General features: G+C 39.6%; 1 protein-coding gene across 2 annotated transcripts in view; it reads right to left on the bottom strand.

Moving 5' to 3' along the window:
• Positions 1 to 23,812, bottom strand: part of LOC142095156 (myosin-3) — a 44,451-nt gene that overhangs the window by 5,555 nt on the left and 15,084 nt on the right. The window contains exons 14-35 of one of the 2 annotated variants that reach the window (XM_075177988.1): positions 22,144 to 22,314; positions 20,476 to 20,785; positions 19,504 to 19,571; positions 16,457 to 16,544; positions 16,254 to 16,371; positions 13,458 to 13,581; positions 12,019 to 12,155; positions 11,051 to 11,306; positions 10,578 to 10,820; positions 10,166 to 10,342; positions 9,706 to 9,851; positions 9,101 to 9,191; positions 8,606 to 8,995; positions 8,161 to 8,287; positions 6,736 to 6,854; positions 6,434 to 6,630; positions 5,160 to 5,343; positions 4,771 to 4,936; positions 3,719 to 3,843; positions 2,417 to 2,725; positions 1,428 to 1,631; positions 988 to 1,113 (exon numbers count right to left, since the gene is read on the bottom strand). In XM_075177988.1, the coding sequence (XP_075034089.1) occupies positions 988 to 1,113; positions 1,428 to 1,631; positions 2,417 to 2,725; positions 3,719 to 3,843; positions 4,771 to 4,936; positions 5,160 to 5,343; positions 6,434 to 6,630; positions 6,736 to 6,854; positions 8,161 to 8,287; positions 8,606 to 8,995; positions 9,101 to 9,191; positions 9,706 to 9,851; positions 10,166 to 10,342; positions 10,578 to 10,820; positions 11,051 to 11,306; positions 12,019 to 12,155; positions 13,458 to 13,581; positions 16,254 to 16,371; positions 16,457 to 16,544; positions 19,504 to 19,571; positions 20,476 to 20,785; positions 22,144 to 22,314 (3,876 nt within the window). Of the gene's footprint in view, positions 1 to 987; positions 1,114 to 1,427; positions 1,632 to 2,416; positions 2,726 to 3,718; positions 3,844 to 4,770; positions 4,937 to 5,159; positions 5,344 to 6,433; positions 6,631 to 6,735; positions 6,855 to 8,160; positions 8,288 to 8,605; positions 8,996 to 9,100; positions 9,192 to 9,705; positions 9,852 to 10,165; positions 10,343 to 10,577; positions 10,821 to 11,050; positions 11,307 to 12,018; positions 12,156 to 13,457; positions 13,582 to 16,253; positions 16,372 to 16,456; positions 16,545 to 19,503; positions 19,575 to 20,475; positions 20,786 to 22,143; positions 22,315 to 23,812 lie in introns of both variants that reach the window. The other variant, XM_075177987.1, reaches the window with a different exon arrangement.

A 23,812-nucleotide genomic window follows, 5' to 3' on the forward strand; every position in this document is an offset into this window, starting at 1 on the left:
AATATTCACTTATCCCATTAAAAGAACATTAACATCCACATTTTGCTCTATTTATTTGTATTTTGTGCAGAAAAGTAAATGTGGAAGTACTGTCTATTTGTTTATTGCCTGTACACTTCAAGGACTTCGTCTATAGTGCTCTTACCTTGAGTGGCATTATAATCTATTTTGCCGATATGGATACATATTTATAGCCATTAAACACCAAACGGTTCTACTAATCATTTGGCTACTACAGACACAGTCTTTTCCCATGGACGGGGGAGTTGTCTGATTACATATGAGGAATATTTTTTTTACCATCAGGCTATTGTGACATTTGTCAGTTACGCTAAGCGGTATGGCTTATTGATTTTATTGCATTCATCATCATCATCATCATTTATTTATATAACGCCAGCAGATTCCGTAGCGCTTTATAATTGGGAACAAACATTAATAAGACAATACTGGGTAATACATACAGACAGAGAGGTAAGAGAATCCTGCTCGCAAGGTTACAATCTATAGGACAATGGGAGTTAGAAACACAAGGGCATGTGCTACATCATATTGCACACTGGACCAGCTAGAACGCAAAGGTCAAAGTACTGAGTGGGCTGTGTGTGTTGCAATGTTGGTCAACGGGTTGTTGTCTTGTGTTAGCTGTGTAGAGGGTGGTATTCATATTTTTTTTTGTAAAGTTTTAATCATTGTGAAGTATTGTCAGCATTCTTATTATTTTGTTTTTTTCTTATCTGGAATGCAACAAGAACACGGTGGTGCTTCAAATAGAATATGTAACTCCTTCCCTTACCAAGGATAGTTTATGTTTGCGACCTGACCACGGTTCAGTTGTTCTATGTGTTTGTTTAACTCAGAAATAATTTTTAACTGCTTTGTATATGGTACTGATTTTTTTAAAGCATATTGAAATAAATATTGTTTGATGTTAAATGCAAAATACTATAGTTGCAGTTATTGTAGTAAATAGAATAGAATTCTCACATCAGTTATGGCTTTCTTCGCTTTCTCCTCTGCATTCCTGGCCTCCTTCGTGGTGTCTTCAATCTCACCTTGTAGCTGTGAAACATCACTCTCCAGCTTCTTCTTGGTGCTAATAAGACTTGTGTTCTGCAGAATGGAGATTAAAGTTTAATACTTCAAAGTACAACCAAAGTCATAATGTAAGTAGCTCTCCAAGTAGATGTTAAAAAGACAACAAATGTTGCTGCTTTATTTAGATTTTCATACTTTATATGCCTTCACAATAGTGTGGTTATCAGACCAATACATCCTATAGTTCCTCAGGTTGCTAAAAGGAAAATTTTAATGTTCCTGGTCTCACTGCAAGGAGTCCTGCACTGTATAAAGTCCAACTTGCTAGATGGACTAGGTCATTTCTGCATATCCCTGTTGTCTAGGCTCTTGCCAACATCGAGCTCTACCTGTGAGTGTAGGAGCTGCACACGTTCCATGGCATCTATGAGCTCTTGTTCCGCCACCCTTCTAGACCTCTCTGTTTGCTCTAGAGTAACTCTCAACTCTTCGATTTCAACCACCATCAGGCTGTTTCTACGCTCAACGATGGCAAGTTGCTCTTTCAGATCTTCTTGTCCACGGAGAGCATCATCAAGATGGATTTGAGTGTCCTAAGAAGTGAAAAACAATCTGATGAGTTGATATTTATTGATCTGCAGCTGGAAAACTTTACCTTGTCCAAGACACAGCACAGATAAGATTAGAACATGGCAAATCAATGAATCATTGTATATTTATAAGTGGAATAGCCTCCCATCAGAGGTGGTAGAGACTAAAACACTAGAGTAATTTAAACATGCTTGGGATAGACAGAAGGATATCCTTACAAAGAATAAAGGACCAACAAGAGTTTGAGGTTACCATAGGTTAATAAAGAAAATGGGCAGACTAGATGGGCCAAGCTGTTCTTATCTGCTGTTAAGTTCTATGTTTCTAGAAATTTTTCTGCGTCAATAAAGAAACAGTATGCCTCTCAATATAGTGCAAACTTTGCTGAAGTCTTGTTCAAAACTGAACATAGAATGCTATTTTCAAAACATTTTTGTAAGGAGATTCCTCAATAGAAAGGAAACCGTACATCAGTATACCATAATTGCTTGTTCCTTTATTGCATGTCGATAATGTTATCTAGTTTTAACAAATTAACTTCATGAAATTACAAAGACAATAGGGTAATATGCCTCTCTTGAAAGATTTCCAGAGTCTATGACAATGGCACAATCGTAACGTGTACCAGACACTTGGAACTTTATTCTGTTGTGCTATGCCTCCAAATGTCTAGTGTTATTTATCTCAGGTTAATAAGATATACTGATCGCAGGTCTATGCTTCTGATTCTCTCTATTGACATTTCAGTTTCCTGGGTAAAACAATATACAATAAAGATATGATGTACCTTAAGTTGACCTTGGACATTCCGTAAGTATTTTTGAGCTTCTACGGCAATGCGATTTGCATGACTGAGTTGTATCTCCATTTCATTCAGGTCACCTTCCATCTTCTTTTTAAGTCTGATAGCTTCGTTCCTGCTCCTTATCTCAGAGTCTAGAGCTGTCTGCATGGTTTCAACTGTCCTCTGGTAATTCCTCTTTAGCTGGTCAATCTCCTCGTCTTTCTCTGCTACCTTCCGTTCAATGTCAGCCTTCACTTGGGTCAATTCAAGTTGTATGTGAAGGATCTTAGCCTCTTCATGCTCAAGAGCTGCCTACATAGATACAATTGGACAAAGGTTATATATTAAATATATAAAGGGGTTTAAGTACATAACTTATACTTTTCAATAATATAGAAGTCACTAAAGTTTAACCCTGTGTGTGTGCCTGTGTGTGTGTGTTTGTAACGGGAGTTTAGTCTGTAAGCTCCAATGGGGCAGGGATTGATGTGAATGACAAATATTGGCGCTGCGTTATTGGTGGTGCTATGTAAATAAATGATAAATGTGAAGACTTGCACTGTTTTTTTGTCTGTTTTTCAGACATCAAAGTGTGCTTAGAAATTGATTTTCTGCAAAAGTATGACTGGAAGGTTCAAAACACTTGAACGATTAGGATGTGCCCCAATCACTTCCCGTTGAGAGACGAAGAGATCATCAGAATTACCTTTCTTTCTGAACAGAATTTAATGTAGGAACCCCGGAATTTATGCATGGCATTCTGAGGCTACACCAGAGCATTACAGGCTACCCCGGTAGTTATGCTCTTGACCATGAGCCCTCCCGCAAAGCAGGGAGCTCCCCTACATGTACCTTCACCCATCACATAATGTCCCACAAAATAACGTCTTAGTTTCGCATGTGGTTGTATAAATAGGAGCACTGATGCAACGAGTCGGCACTCAGCAAGGAGCACCCTAATCCCACAAACTCCTCCTGTTAGATTGTGCCATAAAAACAAGAACATTTCTGCAAAAGTAGGGTGTGGCATCACAACAACCACATTTGCACTGAGCATTTTTAATTTCGGAAATCCTTATTGTGTTATAGTAATGGTAGAATAGAACCGCTGAGTTACTATATTGCTCCAGAGAACTGGTAACTGTTACTGCCTTATGCGTTATTGTGCTTTGTTTTGTTGTGTCACACATTGCAGCGTTATCTCTTGAATGAGATATTCTGGACAGCTGCTATCCCTCTGAAACCACCCACACCATTGCCCATAGGACAGTTTATTAGTTGGCCATTATAAGTAGGAGAAAATACCTCTGCTTCTTCAAGCGAAGCTTGCATTTCAATCTTCTCCATTTCAACCACCTTCTTAGCTTTCTCCAGCTCGTGAATGGTCTTACTACTTGTAGACACTTGTTCTGTCAGGTCCGTTATCTCCTCTACATAATACAATTTCATTTTAAGATTGAATGTCCATAAAATTGTTTATGTTTAAACATTTGAATTCCACCAAATAATTTCTTCAGCGATAGATATATAAATTGTGACCAAGTGCAGTCCAACAAGGCTTTATGCTATAATATAGTATAATTTAGCGTATAGTTTAGGGAACAAAACCTAAGCAAGTGAACATGCAACTTGTTCTCTTGTACATACAGTATTATATATCTCTCTGTCTCTAAAACTTGAGTCAAACCTATATGTGTGGAGTTTGTAAGTTCTCCAAAGGTGGGTTTCCTCTAGGTGATCCAGTTTCCCTTCACACTCCAAAAACTTACTTGTAGGTTAATCATATTTGCCAACATTAGCCAGCTGGCATCTGAGAGGAGGTGTGCGTGTGGGGGTGGATTGCGTCATTCGGCCCCGCCCCCTAAGCGATCATTATTTTCTGGCCTATTACAGCAGGGGCGCGGGACACGATGACGCGTAATTCGCATCATAAGCCTCACTTATTTAATAAGGGGGACTGGAACTGGGAAGCTGCCTTGCTCTCCCGAGGACTCCCAGAATTCCGGGAGTTTCCCGGATATTCCGAGAGAGTAGGCAACTATAATGTTAATTGCCTGCAGACAAAAGTAGAACCAAGATTGTATGTGTTTGTGTGGAAGAGAATTTAGATTGTTCTATTCTTTGAATGGATGGTTTCTGTGCCCTGGTGGTCATAAATTGTACTGCATCTTTTGTTTTGTTTTGTTTTGGGAGGTTTAGGGCAATATTTTTCTAATTTGGGGTATTCCAGACTGAGTAATTTTCCCCCTTTCACATGTCAGGGGAAAAACAAAATAATTCGTCTTCCGAAGGTGAATTAAAATGGAATGCCTTTAGGCCATGTTTTGTGTCAGACAACAGTCCCTGCTATTACTTACGTTGTAGATTCTTGTTTTCCCTCTTGATAGTCTCAAGATGGTCTAGGGTCTCCTCATAGGCATTCTTCATTTTGAAGAGCTCCGTGCTCAAAGATCTCGACTCTTTCAAAGAAGACTCAAGTTCGGACTGACATTCCTCATATTTCTGTCTCCACTCAGCCAGGATCTTGAACAGGAGGAAGAGAAAGTTTAGAACTTTTTATCTCTTCATTAATTCTGCAGTGTTAAGCGGTTTGTAAACCCATGAGGACAATCCCTTTTGGTCTTAGTTGCAGAAAACGTTCCAATGACACATATGTTACACAGTACATACAGTCGCACAGCAGTATTTTCTTGCTGGTTAATTATTGTTTATCACTTATCATTTTGCACTCTTAAGATGCTGGTACCTTGTCGAAGTTCCTCTGTTTCTTGTCAAGAGCTGCGGCAACGGAGTTTGCCCTTTCCACGTCGATCATCAGGTCTTCCACCTCTGCCTGCAGTCTCTGCTTGGTCTTCTCCAAAGACGCACATTTAGAGTTCACCGCCTCAATTTGTTCCTCTGCTTCCTGAAGCCGCTGAGCCAACTTTTTCCTATAGTGAAGAACATAAAATAGTGAAGAACATAAAATAGCATTAACAGGTCCATTTCAAGGGGTTCCTGCGACATCAGACTATCAATCCTTATAACAGATAACATTGCTAATTGAATGTCAGCAAAGACAAATTGGGCAGCAGGATGGCTAAGTGGTTAGCACTTCTACCTCACACAGCACTGGGGTTATGAGTTCGATACCCAACCATGGCCTTATCTGTGTGGAGTTCGTATGTTCTCTCCGGTTGCTCTGGTTTCCTCCCACACTCCAAAAACATACTAGTAGGGTTTTTGGCTGCTATTAAATTCACCTTAGTCTCTCTCTGTGTGTGCATAATTAGGGAATTTAAACTGTAAGCTCAAATGGGGCAGGGACTGATGTGACTGAGTTCTCTGCACAACACTGCAGAATTAGTGATGCTGCATAAATAAATGATGATGATAAATCATCTAGGGCAATGAATTATAGTCTGCACACTATCTGTAGTCATTGTGTATTGAAACACCAGCAGTTACTAGACTGTGGTGTTGTTCCACATATTATTGTATCATAGGCATGTTATATTATGCTATTCAGACTACTCCATAAATTCTTCAGATAAACAATTTAAGAAGTAGCTTAAGGGCTAGACCTCACATCACACTTTACTTGCTGTGCAGTTACAAGCCGCTGAACACATGCAAGGTTTGTGCTTCACAGCGCTGGGCAGTCTACTCCCCAATTGTCACCTCACCATACGCAGTTGGGGCAGTCACTGTGCAGGCTGAAGCAGAATTTATGTAATTGTACATTTTGTGCCTCCTGCCTCAGCAATGTCACTTGACCTAGTAAACCTAAAGGCAGCAGGGCAAAATTGATTTTGTTGATGCTGTGCACTAGAATTTGTGCATATGTAAATAGACTGCTGCCAAAGCACAGGCAAGCAAAATGGCAGTGTTTGCAGAGGAGCAGGAGACGAGCGCACAACTATTTTGTCTGCACCAACATTTGAATTTTGGTTGTACAATGATGGCAGATGGCCTGTGATGTGACATTTACACTTTTGCAAAGTGGGCCCCTTCAGTTATTAAACAATAATAGGTAATTACTTGGCATCTTCCAGTTCCTCTGTGCGCTGAATAGCATCCGTTTCATATTTTGTTCTCCACTGAGCCACTTCACCGTTAGCCTTGGACAAAGCTCTCTGCAACTCGGACTTAGCCTCCTGCTCCTCCTCATATTGTTCCCTGATAAGGTCACAGTCATGACGGGACGATTGCAAGCCGTGAGCCAATGCGCTCTTAGCCTGGTAAATGCAGAAGGTGAGAGCTTGATTAAAGAAGACCAACAATGGAACAATTCAGGTGATTAGTACACGGAATTCTAGTCTAGAACCCTTCCTCTATTTCACCTTGACTTCTTCCTCCAAATGTCTTTTCAGCTCTTCGATTTGCTGTATGAAGGCTTGTTTGGATCTAGACAGTTGAGATACCAGAGACTCTCTCTCTTCCAGCTGTCGAGACAACTCCCCTGCATTTGAAATTAAGAACTGCAATTTAGTATATTGTGTTTTTATTTTTTTTACCTTTTTTTTACTAAGATAAGTTGTCCCAAGTCTTAGTATTGAAATTATCTTTATTTCAACCCCTCTCCACTCAATTAATCCTGTTACGCTGTCATTGTGCTTGGTTTTGTTCTCAGAAATTAGTAGATAATAAGAAAATTTTATTTACATTTTTTTCAAGACAGATCCAAAAATTGGTCAAACTGAACTCTGAAATCAAAGTTTACCTCTGTGCTCCTGAAAGAGCTAAAGGAGACAAATGTTAATCTATATATATATAAATATATATATATATATATATATATAATTTTTTAACACCAGTAGATAGTACAGCGCGTAACTCCAGCTGGACCAGGATAGTTCAAATAAAGTCCAATTAGACAATGGAATTCCTATGTTCAGGAGGCAGCCAAACTTCCCATAAATATATATATATATATAAAATTTAAACATTTAATAAAAAACGCAATAAACTGTCATGTAATTATGGACTTATATCCTAAACCAGTGGTGTACAACATGTTAGTTTGGAACTCCAAATGGGGTCCCAGAATCATTTTTGGGTCTTCTGATTGTCAGATGTGCAATGCATTCTCTTTTTTTAGGGATTCTAGAACAATACCACACTGACAATTGGGGGCAAAGATAAAAGACTGACCACCACTAAAACTCGGTAATATTTCTGCAAGTTGTCTCTTGAATATAATGTGTAGTAAACATCAGGACAACTAAATTTTATTCTGACACAACTCAGGTAGGATCTCCTCAAGTCTCCTTAAAAAAAGATAAAATAGAACACTTAAATAACATTTTTCATTTCATTTACTTCGTTTCTTCACTTTAAAAAGGTCAACCCCTGTTTCCTTCTGCATGATTATATACAGCATTTCCCAAAATTGTGTAATGTAAGTAACTGTGGGCAAGGTCATTACAAAATTGTTGTGAATTTGGTAGATTTTGAGCGTGGCTGGATGGTTATTTTGTCCCTGTTTTTCATTTAGGAATTCAGTGCCAACTGTAATGAAACAGGACATAGTCCTAGTAATTGAGTGTATCAAGACCTATCAATAGTTAGAATAGTCAAAACTATACAATCAGCATTCAAAGTTGATGATTTGTTGTAGAGAAGACCAAAAAAAAATCCAGGGCACATTGAAACCCTAAATGAGAATAAATCTTGCTCTATCTGTACAATAAGACAAAAACAGTTTTCATGATATGCGCATCTATAAAAACAAACAAGCAAATGGTATATTTTCCAGGAAGAGTTACCGGTTTCAGTCTGAAGACGAGCTTTATGCATAGTGAGCTCAGTAACGCTCCTCTGGTTCTCCTCTGTCTTGGACTTGAACTCACTGAGCTGGTCTTCCAGTGTACGGCAGATCTTCTCTAAGTTCACCTGTACATTTAGATAAAGGTTTAAAGCGTAAATCAGAATTTCAGAAACAAGAGTTATAATAGTTTGGTAGGTGTGTGCAATGTGCCGCTAATCTTCCTTCAAAATGTATAGACAGATATGCTAATGGGTTGAGTACACTGATTGTATATGGAACAAAGGAGGCTCATTTTATTTAATTTTTTTATATCGCTATTTTAATGTCAGCCATGTAAAAACATACTTGTTCAATATGGTCCCAGAACATAGACCCATTTACTCATCAGAAATGGTGATCAGTGGGGGGTAAGAAGCATTGCAACCCTTAAGCTGGGTACAAACCTTGCCCTTGGTTATGATTTCCAGGTTGCTGTTGATGTCATCAATTTCCATCCTCATTTCACTCTTCTCCTTTTCAAGTTTCTGCTTCACTCTTTGCAAGTTGTCAATCTGTTCCCCGTACTCGGCAGAGCTGTCCGCGTGCTTCTTTCGAAGAGTGGCCACCGTGGCTTCATGTTGGAGGGATATCTCCTCCAGGTCCCTACGCATCTTCAGGAAGTCTACTTCTCTCTTTTTGTTGACCTCAATTTGAGTTGAAGTTGCACCACCAGCCTCCTCCAGCCTCTCGCTGATCTCTTCTAGTTCTCGGGAGAGCTCCGATCTCTGCTTCTCAGCCTTTGCTCGGTTCGCCCTCTCGGATTCCATCTCTTCTTCAAGTTCCTCAATACGAGCCTACAATGATGACAAAGGCATCAAAGATTTTTCTGCTCATTTTAGCTTTATTGAATGGGTTATTTCATGTTTACATGAAAGTGACAGAACACAACGATTGTGTACCTGAAGCTCCTTAATTTTCTTTTGCAGCTGATTCCCCATAAGTTGTTCATCTTCTATTTTGCTAAGCAGCTGACTTATCTCAAAATCTTTCCTGCAAGCCAAAAATATATTCAGTGTGAGATAAGAACGTGTGAGAGAGAGTTTCATTTCTTGAAGAAATGTCAGTTAAATCCTATGGAGATTAGTTTTTTGGGGAAATATCAGTTATTTGGATCAATGTTGGAAAGAGAAATTGGGTCTGGCATTCAGTCAAGGTCAGGATATACCTACAATGGCCTTTAATTAACAAGATACAGCTGATGAAGTTTACAAGAGAGGAAATCAATACAATAAAATCAGATTTAATAATTCCTCGCAAATCATGTTACCACTAAAACATAAGTTTCCACTAATATATAACCTGTTCCCACCAAACCACACCAATTGCCACTCAACAAACAAAAGTAAAGTAAAAAAAAAAAAAAAAGTAATTTGTTTGTTACTAAAATATGTTAGGCTGCAAATGCTTGCCAATTTAGCATTATTAATTAACAAATCATGAATTTATTGTCTTTTCTGAGCCATGATCCAAGAGTACTTTATCAACGAGTGTAAAAAATAAATACTTTTTAAGTCGTTCATCCATCTGCTGTCTGTCATTTTCTAGATCCATGATGCTGTCCTGTGCAAGCTTCAGGTCCCCCTCAAGCTTCCTCTTGGCCCGCTCATTATCAATACGAAGTTTTTTCTCTTGCTCCAGTGAACCTTGTAGCTGGAGAATGCATAAAATAGAGAATATATCAAATAAATTTGGGTGATTGATCTAAGATTGTTGAAGTTCCAGGGCTGCAGAAGACCACCTAAGGTTGACAAACTGAAATGAAAATACAATAGGTTCTTCTTTAAGATAAACAAAAAACTTAAAACATTTGGTCTGTAGAGAATGAGATGACAGCATTGATTTTTGTTCCATGACAAATCCACTTTAATCCACTATGACATAAAAACAGATCTCACACACAGATTGTAATAAGCTCTCTAAAAAACTTTACAAGTCCTATTATAACAGGTGTGTTAAACACTCACGTCATCTACTTGCTGTTCCAGCTTGGTTTTCAGTTTGGTCAAAGCATTGACTTTGTCTTCTTCGGCCTGGAGGTCATCCAATGTCTGTTGATGAGCCTCTTGAAGAGCCTTCTTCTCCTTGGTCAGTTTGACGATTGTTTCATCCAGACCAGCCATTTCTTCAGTGAGGTTTTTAACCTGTTCAAAACATACGTATTACAAATACAAATTACGCTGGTCCCTACTTAGACAAACAATTATCTCACTATCCTGGTTATCCGGGAAATCTTTAAGTGAATTTATTTTACAAAAAAAAATCAGAAGTAAAATATTCTGGTTTCACTTTAACAGATATATTATAGTTCCAAAATTAATCTAATTTGTTTGTAATCTATAATGGATCACTGTTGCATAAACTTTAATATTAGTGCACCTTGTGTTCTATGGCATGTCTCTCTTTCTCAACCTTGGCCAAAGTCAACTCAAGGTCATCAATGTCCTTCTTTAGCTCGGAACACTCATCCTCCAGTTTCCTCTTCTTGGCGGTCAACTCAGCATTTGACTCTTCCTCATCCTCCAGCCTCTCGTTCAACTCCTTGATCTTAGCCTCCAGCTGTATCTTACTTTTGATCAATTGATCACATCTCTCCTCTGCATCTGTTAAGTTCTCTGTTTCCTATTGATGAAGAATAATAAATTATTATTTCAAAAATATTTTACAAAAATGAATTTATCCCAACAAATTTGTAAGGGACATGTCTAAAGGATGCATGACACATGTTAAAAATAAGGATCAAAAATGTCACACAGGGATTTAAACATCAGTTTCATTGTGATGTAATTCTAGTTAGTGTAGTACTGACTACGTCTCACAAGAGGGCACTATAGACGTTTCCTAATACTTACAGACTGAACTTGTAGATGCAGATCATTCTTTTCCTGTAGAAGTTTTACCATCTTCTCCTCTAGCTCCTTCCTCTTCGCCTCTGACTTTGCCAGATTTTCCTTGGTTTTGGCAAACTCCTCTTTCATGGCAGCCATCTCCTTTTCTGTCTCCGCACTTCTGAGCAAAGGCTTAATCTTGAAGTACAGCTTCATCCATGGCCAGTGTTTGACGTTCATGAATGCGCGGATGTTGTACTGAATGCTGTATATGGCCTCCCTTAAAGGAACGCATTTTACATTTTTATTACATCATTAATGCTATAGGAAAATCACATCTTAAACACAAAGTGGATTTTATACCACAAAATACAATTATAGTGGGGCAGTACGGTGGCTAAGTTGTTAGCACTTCTGCCTCACAGCACTGGGGTCATGAGTTCAATTCCCAGACCATGGCCTTATCTGTGTGGAGTTTGTATGTTCTCCCTATGTTTGCGTGGGTTTCCTCCGGGTGCTTCAGTTTCCTCCCACACTCCAAAAACATACTGGTAGGTTAATTGGCTGCTATCAAAATTGACCCTAGTCTCTCTCTCTGTCTGTGTCTGTGTGTGTATGTTAGGGAATTTAGACTGTAAGCTCCAATGGGGCAGGGACTGATGTGAATGAGTTCTCTGTACAGCGCTGTGGAATCAGTGGCGCTATATAAATAAATGGTGATGATGATGATGATAGTTACAAACCATTCCATTGTTACACATAAATTAATTCTGAAAGCTTTTGCACATAGATAATATCTCTCCTGCTACTATGTTATTTATGTTAATACATGCAAATGAGCAGTGTTTCTGTGCTGAATGGCTTAAAACATTTGTAGAAAATGAAGTCAAGACAAATGGCCCCCAGTCAAACTTTAAAACACTGCAAGAACCAGGCGCGATAATGGTGATATTTTGGAAGTTTAAGAAAACCTTTTAGAACTAAATGTTCACCTCCTGTCCATCATCTTCTTGAATTCCATTCTCATCAGGAACCCCCTGCATACAGCTTGTGTGCGGGTGATCAGCAGTGTCAGGCGGTCATCTCGCATCTCCTCCAGGGTTCCCAAAAGACCCGCTTTGAAGAATACCTAGAACAGACAAGCGCGCAAAGCCTCACAACAAAGGACAGTCTAGAGCAGTGTTGGCTAACCTGTGACACTCCAGGTGTTTATGAAACTACAAGTCCCAGCATACCCTTTCCAGCAATAAGCTGCTATATATTGGCAAAGCATGCTGGGACTTGTAGTTTCGCAACATCTGGAGTGTCACAGGTTAGCCAACACAGGTCTAGAGAAATAAGCAGTCAGTAAAGCTTCAAAGTGCAGCCTCCTACCACTCAGTTCATTAATTACTTGTCAATTTCTGCTAGTTGTATGGCTTATATTAAACATGAGATTGAGTGGACACGGAATGCTTTTATTACAATGGTCAAAATGCACCTAAAATGTTATTTGCTGTAAGCACCTGGGAGTCATCACATTACAGTCCAGGCAAATGCCTGGTTTCCGCCACCTCCGAGGTCATAGAACACTGAAGTTCTTTTGTAGAAAGTAAAATATCCAATATATACCCCTTTAATGTTCCCCCGCAAACCCTTGAATCTCATCTCAATAATCACATGTCAGAAATGAAATCTTGTTTTGCATGTGTGTGTGTAATTAGAAGCACTCAAGCTTCAGCTGCTACTCAGCAGGTAATTCCGACCTGCCCTTCTTCTCACCCTTGCTCACTTTTACAGCTTTGAGGGAGGAAAATTGTCGCACTTTAGTAATTAACCCTTAACATTTTTGGTAAAGTTGCTAAAGGCTTCTAGCAAGACCCTTCTGATGAGTCTACAGATATAGGGCCTGAGTCATTAAGGAGAGCAAAGGATAAAAAAGGAGTATCATTTGCACCTGGGCAAAACCATGTTGCATTGGAGGGAGAGATAAATTTAAAATGTGGGGACAGATTTATAGTTGGGGTAGGGCATGTCCTAGATCAACATTACATTTCAGTGTCATAATAAAGTTATTAAGTATTTAACTTATCCGCAAAATAATAAACTAATTTGCACCCCTTGCATTGAAACATGGTTTGTCCCAGAGAACATTTACTCCTTTTTTGCCTTAATGACTCAGGCCCATATTGTACAGATATATTGTACTGTATTTTACCTCTGTGTGGTAATGGATTGACCTGTGCTCTTGTGTGTAACTAAACATACATAGAAATGAACCACATATATTTTCTAGTTAACATGTAACATGCTACCTACCATCTAGAGCAATACTATAACATGATTATGAAACATGCATTGAAGTGGGTTGTTCTGACCGGCTGGTGTCAGTAAAGCCCTGTGCTACGTGCTTTTCACCTCATCCACAGGGATTGTGGCGTTGTTGGATTACCTTAGTGTGTCCGAACTTATATTGGGTGTGATCGATGTCGATGCTGCTCAGGAGTTTCTCACAGCCCTTCTTACTGTCTATGAACTGTCCTTCAGGAATAGCGCTGGCATTCAGGATTCGATATCTGCCCAATGAAAGACAGCGCGTCACTCAAAGGCCAGTACAACAGTAAGTCAAGATGAAGTCAAGGAACACTAACCTTAATAGGCAAGTTGTCTTGTATAAGACAAGCACTAATGACATCCCCAGACACAGGGGCGGATCCAGAAGTTAAATGTACCGGGGGCGATTTAGGGGGGTTAGCCCCGCCCCCTTTTTGACACCTAAGGCTGCTGACGGCTGCACACTATGTGCAGATCCGTTCAGCACAGAGAATTAGGGAGAGAGTCCTGCCCGGCTGCTCTGATTGTGTCAATCAGAGCAGTTGGACAGGACTCTCTCCCTAACTCTCTCTGCTGAACGGATCTGCACATAGTGTGCAGCCGCCGGCAGCAAGCCCCTGCTAGGGGGGGACGATCGCCCCGATCGCCCCCCCCCCCCCCCCCCCCCCGGATCTGCCACTGCCCAGACATATAGGTAAAAGTTTCAGAAGCTTCTCGGCCTTTTGGCTAAGATCAAGTGCAGTTGTGGCAGAGCTGCACTTGGTCCTCTGGCCAGGGGCTGGGATTGCTGCTTTGAAAGCCTGAGACAAATGTGCCTCTGGGAGTGGCGACCCCGGGGGTGCCAAAAAATCACAGGTCAGTAGCACCTTGAAACAGATATAATGTGATTATGTTGGCACCCATGCACTTTTGACCACTTTCTTTTAAGCACTCGCTCTATTCTTTGCCCCGGCCTTATGGCTGGGCGAGAAAATTTTTATACCAAGCCCAGCCATTAGGCTGGGGCCGTATCCACTCGGCACTATTTATTTTTCTTCACGTTTGTCACTTTTTCTTTTGTGTTCACGTTTCCGGATTTTATTGGGTACGGGTAGGCCCTTCTGGGCTCCTGTCCCCGAGACGATCTAGGGGAGGTTGTGTGGCCCTTAGGCTCCGACCTCCCTGAACACCCATGTCGGTCCTCCCCTTAGGGGGTGAACTAGTTGTTAAGCCCTGGGTGAAGCTTCGGTGGATCCCAGGGGCTAAAGGGACCCCCCTAGCCTCGCAGCGAAGGGGGTCTGAAGACCCTTGCCCCCTAAGGGACCTTTTTGGTTCCGGGGGTCGGGGACCAGGGCCCTTTCTTTTTAAAGAAGGGGCCAGTACCGTACCCCTTGTGCACTTTTTTATGGTTTTACACCTTTTTTGGGCACTTTGGGTTTTTGATTGCACGTTCCCAGGCTTTCAATAAAAAAAAAAAAAAGTTTCAGAAGCTAATTGCAACTCACAATATTCTCAATAAAGTAGCAATTGTGGGGGACATATTTTCTAATACACAGCAGACTTCCTGTTAGTAATTCAATTTAATGACACTGCAGCCAGACACTTCCAGATACCTTTGGCAAAAATAGCTTCTAATACAGAATTATATTGTACTTGGCTACATAGCAAATATAATGTCAAACCATTCGAATTCTGCCAAGGTATGGACATTTTTACATATATATTTGTGAATGTTATTAATCACCTATGCACAATAGAGGCAGTCTGCTTTATTTATTTTTTTGGCTGAACCAATATTCTTCAGAAAGCAGCTTATTAATTTACTTGGAATTAATGACTTTGAATTGCTTCTGGAATATCTTGAGGGCTTTATGAAAAAAAATACTTGTATATGGCGCTATAGGTATGGCATGCTATCTTGCAACATTTGCCAAATGCACATTCTGTTTTTAATGTATGTGGCCATTGGCTGGGCAGCATGGTGGCTAAGTGATTAGCACTTCTGCCTCACAGCGCTGGGGTCATGAGTTCAATTCCCAACCATAGCCATATCTGTGTGGAGTTTGTATGTTCTCCCCGTGTTTGCGTGGGTTTCCTCCGGGTTCTCCGGTTTCCTCCCACACTCCAAAAACATACTAGTAGGTTAATTGGCTGCTATCAAAATTGACCCTAGTCTCTGTCTCTGTGAGCGTGTGTGTATCTTAGGGAATTTAGATTGTAAGCTCCAATGGGGCAGGGACAGATATGGATGAGTTCTCTGTACAGCACTGCGGAATCAGTGGTGCTATACTGTATTGTGAATAAGGTTGTATCCAAAGCTACCTAAGAGATATAAAGGCTGTTGTGAAAAACCCTAGAAGCCAGAAAGATAAAGTGGCGTCTTTGGTAAAAGCTGTGCCCTTTACGAATCGGTTCATTAAAGTTCTCTGAAGGTAGAAAACCTATTTAATGGTCATTTAAGCTTGCGGGTCAATGTAAGATACAGCACATCACCAATACAAATGCTGAGGGCCTAAATAGAAGAGCGATTATAGAAGAGCGATTGTCATCAGCACAATCGCGGAAGATAAATCACTTAGCAGCCACCTCTAATTTTGCAGCAGCTTGTTTTCTTTGGGGTGGTCTACACAGGTGATTTTTTAATTGTTTCGTGGCATCCATTGACTATAATAGGATGATCCATTAATGGATTATTCGTACAATTTTTTTTTAAGACAATTCAGGGCACAAAATGCTTTTATATCTCTGTTATGACATTTCAGAGACCTAAATCTTAGTTGACTATATGCACAAGTAGAACAGTGTTTTCTAGGCGTTGCCTAGAAAGTTAAGAGTTTGAGTGATAGTTTTTTTTATTAATCTCTAAACAATGGGTTGGATTCTCTGTAGGAAGTACAAGAGACATTACTTATACTTGGAACATGATCTAGTTTACCTTTGTTTGAAGTCCCCGTACAAGATTCTGTTTGGAAATCCCTTTCTACAGATCCTGATTCCCTCCAGCACTCCGTTGCACCTCAGCTGATGCAGTACAAGGTGGTGATCCATATCACCTGCCAACCAGACAACCACACTCACTCATAAGTCACTATGTATTCTGGATTTGCTTATAGAACTAGCAGCACATAGTCAAGTTACCTGGGGTCTTTGTCTCATTGGGGATGATGCACCTCACAAAATGTGGGTGAGTGGACCTTAGGTTGGACATCAATTTATTTAGGTTCTCCTGTTAGGGATAGAGTTGATCAATAATTAATATCTTGCGTGATAATGGGAAGTGGTACTTACCTTAAACCCAAAAAAATGTGATTACTGGAATAAATTTTGGTTTTGCATTTTCAGAAATGTAGACTTTTTTTCTCATACTCAGAAAATGTTTAACTCTTAATTGCAGGAGAAATAAAAATCTATATCTGCCTCCTAGTGGTTAAATGTAGTACTGCATGCTTTACTATAAATAGGTATCGTGAGATAGAACTGGGGGGTATTGTGAGGTCCGACACACATAGACAAGCTAGAGCTGTATTCACGGTGTCAAACAGGTTAATCCTGCAGACTGTAATTGACTTCACAGCCGGCAGTTTGTTTGTAAACAGAGTGTGCTAGTCATAGTGTACAAGATTGCTTGTCATCACAAGACATGGAATGGGATATATGGGAGGTCGGAGGAAATTCCTCCGACAACTCAACAGCTGGGATATCAGAGTATTATTACTCATGTCAGGATCCAGTTACAAGACAGCTCATCATTCCTGAATCTAATGGCTATGGGAAGGTTACACAGAATCCATATGGTCCAACATAACAATGTAGTATTCAAAAGTAATATATTCATTTATTACAGATTTAAAAACAATTGTTAATAAATAGAAATGTTTCACAATATTATCACATTAGATCGTAGAACTTATTTAAAATAAGTTATGTGCTGGTACTTTTGGTATCATTTATTTTTAAGAAGCAATAATATAAGCGATTTAATAAAATATTGTAATAAATATGTGTGTTTAATAGGAATAATGTACCCGCTTCTGTAAAGATATTCGGTACCTATGTAAAATACTTTAAAGCAACTGTAATGTATCAAGTGCCCATCTCTGCTGTGACAATAATCGGTGATCAGCTGGGAAAACTTTGAAAGGGGTAGGATGGGTCGTTCCGTTACTTATATAGAATTTTCATGCATTATATGTTATTTGCATATTATTCCATCTGAAGAGAAAGGAGAACAACAATGTGGATTTTCTTAAGAGAGCCCAGAAAAAAAAATACTATTTAAAAGGAACAGAAAAGGAAGACACCCTAAAAACATTTTAACGTAATATGGTTTACAAATACAAAGTCGTTCCATCAAAGACATGTTTAAGATCATTTTCAGACTTCTACAATTGTAGAATAGTCCGGGGTCAGTGGTCGAAATGGGAGTGTACACGGTGGTATGCCATACTGCCACTTCTCCTACTGCCTTCATTGTAAGGCTATCAAATTCCATTTACTTACATTCACATTACATTTTTCATACCAACACTTCTAAAGTCCCATAAGGCCACTTCTAAATTTCCACTTCGACCACTGCCCAGGATAACACCAAATTACCCCTTACATCTTGCCTCAGAAGATCACTGTCATAATAGCATGAACTATTAACACAAGGGAGTGTACAACAGTTTTATTAAATGTATTTAATATAAACTTTTACATTGCTGTTGGTTCCTACTGATCCTGGGGTACGTTCCCATGACCATAAAATTTAAGACCGAGGAACTGAGAGTACTCCAAAAAACATACTGGTAGGTTAATTGGCTGCTATCAAAATTGACCTTAGTCTCTCCCTCTCTCTCTCTCTGTCTGTCTGTCTGTCTGTGTGTGAGTGTGTGTCTATAGTAGGGAATATAGACTGTAAGCTCCAATGGGGCAGGGACTGATGTGACTGAGTTCTCTGTACAGCGCTGCGGAATTAGTGGCACTATATAAATAAATAAATGGTGATGATGATGATGATGATACTCCAAAAACAATTCTTAATATACTGGCTGCTGGTATTATCAGATATATCACATACTTGTGCACACCAATAACTGTGAAAACAACTCACCCTATAACATGCAATCTTATGTTCCCATATTATAAAACGAGCCCTCACAATTTGCATTGATTGAAGATAGTTAATAAGAAAAGAGAGATCTGTGTGGTGGCATAATTGTTTCCAAGGCCCCAGTTGTCTGTACATATATATTTGCAATAAGGGCCAAATGTCCATTTAGTTCCTTGATACTTTTGATCAACTATTCATGTAACCAAAAATATGACACCGGAAGCGCCTCATATTTCTACTCCATTCTTATTTGATTATCCCATTATTTATCTCACAGCATTGTTCTCTGCACTGCCATAAACCATTTTAGGCTTACAGACAGGGGGCTAATTCATCAAGACACAAATACTGATATCCTATGTGAATTAAAAATGTGGATTATAAATTAGCAAAAGAACACACAGAAAAAAAGACTAGCCCTGTAGTTGGAGCAAGAGACACGGCAGAAAGACAAGTAACTGAGATATCCAGAGCTTGGTTCGGACGTGCATCTTCGTACTGTACATTGATTATGGTAAAACGCCCCTTTCACGGTTCACTCCCTGAAATCATAGGCTGTAGTAAGTTACTTTTGTGTTCGAAGACAGCGCGGAAAGGACTGAGTTTACTGGGGTATCATCAACATCATCAACATTTATTTATCTAGCACCAGCAAATTCCGTAGCGCTTTCTAATTGGGAGCAAACATCCATAGATTGTAAGCTTGCAAGCAGGGCCTTCTCACCTCTTTGTCTGTTTTACCCAGTTTGTTTATTAGTTTACTGTGTTTGTACCCAATTGTAAAGCGCTACGGAATATGTTGGCGCTATATAAATAAATGATGATGATGATGATGATTAATAAAACAATACTGGGTAATACATACAGACCGAGAGGTAAGAGAACCCTGCTCGCAAGCTTACAATCTATGGGATCTCATGGTTCTAGGCATGCAGAGTGATGTTGCGTACAATACGCTAAAATCGGCAGATACGTGGCTTAATGGATCAGGCCCAGGAGGTGTGCATAGAGACAATGCCTCCACCATAAGATAACCATTATGTTAATATTGTAGTCATAAAGGGCAATAGAGCCAAAACCCCCAGCTTACCCTGAAGAGTGCAGACACCGTCTGAAATGAAGACCCCTTCTTCTTTGCTGCCTTTTTGGTGGTCCCTTCTGCTGAAAGACAAGACTACTGTTTTATAATTTGCTAGAAAATTATATGGTCTATAGGACAAACTCATTGTAAGTTTTGTTTGTGTTTTTTTTAATTAATGGCTGCTGATACTGAAATGACAGATCAAGCTTGTATCATATCATGCATAGAATTGATTAGTTATGTAGGACTCCTGCGTTGGTTGAATAATCAGTTGTGCTGCATATGTAGAATTGTTTGAGCGATGGCAGTGTGTTACACATGTGCAAAGCTGATTTCCTCTCCCTTTTTCCCAAACGCTAAGTGACAGCACTCAAAGAGAAGAGATGTGATGCCTCAATGCAGCACAGTGCTGGATAGCTCTCTGCTGTGACTATCACATGTCATTCTGGCACTCCAGAATGCCTTGCAACCAGTATTGTGAAGGGGTAAGTAGTAAAGTCCTCGACGAGGAACTGACCTCCCCTTCTGATCACTATGCATAATGTTTCCTTGGTTACAGATGTTGCTAAGAAAGGGCAGTTATTCACATCTTATCTGTCCAATGGCAGCAAGTGTGTTTCTCAGTTTTCAATGAGCAATTTCAAACAGAAATCAACCATCAGAAGTTATTCCATGGAGATGTGATGTTCAATGTTGGGATTTTAATTATGCAACATTCTTTTTAAATGGTATCATGGCAACAGTATATGTAGATAAGACAGCATAAATGTTTCGATCATGATATACGTTTTTTCAAATACATCCAAAACTGTAATTATGTTGCAAAATTTAATGTTGTCAAGTGTAAGAGACCAACACGTTGACACACATTGGTACACAGGATAATAGAGAGCAACATGTATGTGGTTCATAGGACATTATTCTATATCTTTTTCATGGTTACCCTATCAATTACAAATACATCCTTTTATTATATCCCACCTGCATCTGTTCCTGAGTATGTGGCATAAAGATTGGCCAGGATCTTCATGGAGGACTTCTGGTAGAGTCCCACCACTGTTTCATTCAGTGGGTCCTTGTTTTTCTCCAGCCAACCATGGATGTTATAATCCACTGTACCAGCGTAGTGGATCAGGGAGAAGTGGGCCTCAGGTTTGCCTTTGACTGGCTTGGGTTTCACGAAGTTGCTGGACTTGCCGAGATGTTGGTCGTACAGCTTGTTCTTGAAGGAAGTGTCTGTAGCCTTGGGGAACATGCACTCCTCTTCAAGGATGGAGAAGATGCCCATTGGCTACAAAGAAAACAGTTGTCACAAGATTTGTGCACTTTCAGAGATTCGACACCGAATAAAACAACTGAGGCAAAATAATAGATACCTTCCCCAACCTAACTAACAGTTTGTACTTTAGTTATGTGAGAACATAGTAGAGAAAAATAATAATGGATTTGTCTTTCTGAGGGAACCCCATTTCCTAACGATGGAACCCCATTCGAAAGATTTTACATGTCTATATGATTGGCAGAACATAAGAATATAGTCTCTCTTAAATTTTAAATACTATGCAATGCAAAAAAGGGCATACTCTATCCACTGGGAATCGACTATTTGTTGGCACAACACACAAATAATAATCTCGGAGGCTCAACAATTATGTTAACAACAGGTGTAAGTCAGCATGGTGGGGCAGTGGTTAGCAGTGCTGCCTTACTGCACTTTGGTTATGGTTCAATTACAATCAGGGCTCTACCTGTGTGGAGTTTGTATGCTCTCCTTGTGTTTCTGTGGGTTTCCTCCCACATTCCAAAGACATACAGGTTAATTGGATTCTGATTAAATTAACCCACATGTATCTGTGTGTTAGGGTAATAGATTGTAAACTCCACTGGGGCAGAGAATGATTAAATATTCCCTGTAAAGCGCTTCGTAATATGTAGGCATTATATAAGAAACTGTTCATAAATGTTCATTTGATAAAAGTCGTTAATAGGAAAACACCAACAAGCTTTCAATATTTATTAGACATATCTTAATAGTGATACTAGACTTCTTTAATAACACTAATGTGAATAGGAAATATGAAATATATCATCACAATTATTTGTAGATGAAAGTCAATTAAATAAATTAAGAAATAATTTAAAGATTTCTTCATTTTAATGCAATTCATAAAAGGGAAAAATTGTCATTAGACATTGCATGGGTCATTCAATAACGTAAGTTTAATTAGGTTTTTTTCAACTTTAAAATTTTCCTTCAATATGATACTCTAGGACAAACTGCCTGGCGTCTGAGTGTATACTGCTGCACTGGAAGTTGTCTACGTGGCTTGTTCAATAAGCTGCTTTGACAATCTCCATCTATACATGTGAGCCCTGGATGGTCGAACCATGGTATAGGAAGGACCACATGTCAGGTCCTTGTCTGGAGTTGGGTACAATGTTTCTCCTCTAACTCTGGCCAGTTATTGACCTCTCCTAACCACCTTCAACCGATGCTGAAATCATGTCTTTATGGTCAGTGTCATTGTTCAGGTGACCAATTGGAAGTGTGACAACACACGAAAATTATATGTGCTCAAACAACATGACTCACCAGAGTGAAACATTACGTGAAGGATATCTCTGCATATAAATAGGTAATATACTCACCTTCTCAATAAGCTCAATGCAGGCAGCCAAGTCCATGCCGAAGTCGATGAACTCCCACTCGATTCCTTCCTTCTTATACTCCTCTTGTTCAAGCACAAACATGTGATGGTTGAAGAACTGTTGCAGTTTCTCGTTGGTGAAGTTGATGCAAAGTTGCTCTAAGCTGTTGATCTACAATCAGTAGAACATGTACTATGTTTTATTAATGTGAGTATATGATGACTGATTATGAATTTAGTGGTTTATATTGAAAGAAAATCACTGATTATAATAGAACTTCCCCCTCCTCGCCACTTCAACTAGCAGAATGGGCAGGTCAGCAGTCAGGGAACTCCCGCAAGTTTTGAGATACTCAACCCAAGAGTCAATTCTTCTGGCAGAGGAGGGAAGATATGTTTTAAATTCAAGCAATACTCACACCTCAATGCATCCTTATATCAAGATCTGAGTCGATACTGTCACAGCCAGCCATGCACAGGAGATGTTGGTGCACTGTAAGTCAAAATCCTCCTGCCTTCTCTGCCAGAAAAACTTAGTATTGAGAAGTTGCTGGGGGGGGGGGCAGGGGGTGACGTGAGTATCTCACAAATGGCAGCTGTGCTCAAGACCAGACCACCATTGCTTTATTATGTGGAGCGAAATTGTGTTACAGCATAATTATAGTTTGGTGGGAATTTTTCTTTTAGGATGGTCATTAAATCAAAATGCTCCTTTAGAATGTTCATTAAATCAAAATACTCTTTTAGAATGTTCATTACAGCAAAATACTCTTTTGGAATGTTCATTGCATCAAAATACTCTTTTAGAATGTTCATTGCATCAAATACTCTTTTAGAATGTTCATTACATCAAAATACTGCATGTTTGGAGGGGTTTGTGTGCTCTAAACACCCCCCCCCACCCCCTTCCCCCAAAAAAATATTATCCAAATGACACTAGAGTAGTGTTTAAGGCAGTGGATCCCAAACTTTTTCAGTTCAAGGCACCCTTAGGGTCTCCATAATTGTTTCAAGGCACCCCTAAGCCAAAATAATTACCAAGTAGTCCCCCACCTTGCTTACCACTGACCCTGGCCGAGGCACCCCTGTGAGATCGCTGAGGCACCCCAGGGAGCCTAGGCACACAGTTTGGAAACCACTGGTTTAAGGTAAAAAAAAAGATGCAGTACCATTTAAATCCAGTAGGTGTTTGTTTTACACCTAAGCCAAACTATATAGTGTAATATTAAAATAAAGAATAAAAAGCCCTGAATAAGGCAAGTAGCTTTAATAGTAACAGTTGTTAGACTATTATATAGCACACATGAGACAGAAGGGCTTATTCATACCTCGAAACTGTCCCAATTTTAGGGGATTCACCTGCTATCCCGACTGTCAGGGCTGCTGAGAGGAGTGTCTTGCTTACTGCGCAAGTGAATGCTAAGTGGGTTAATGCAGGGGTGTTTCTAGGGTAAGGGTGGGAGTTTGGGGGCAACCTAGAGTTAGGCATACTCCTCAGGGTTGAGACACGCCACTTTTTGATTGGCACGCAGAGACTGTACCGACTTACTAAATTAAAATGCTTGGAAGTATGACTTATTTACCACCATTGAATTTAGGTGCAATTTTTACTCTTAACCAGAACAAGCAATAAGACACTTGCTATCATTGTCTAATTTACACTAGACAAG

Source organism: Mixophyes fleayi, chromosome 6 (assembly GCF_038048845.1).
Source record: "Mixophyes fleayi isolate aMixFle1 chromosome 6, aMixFle1.hap1, whole genome shotgun sequence".
Lineage (NCBI taxonomy): Eukaryota > Metazoa > Chordata > Amphibia > Anura > Limnodynastidae > Mixophyes > Mixophyes fleayi.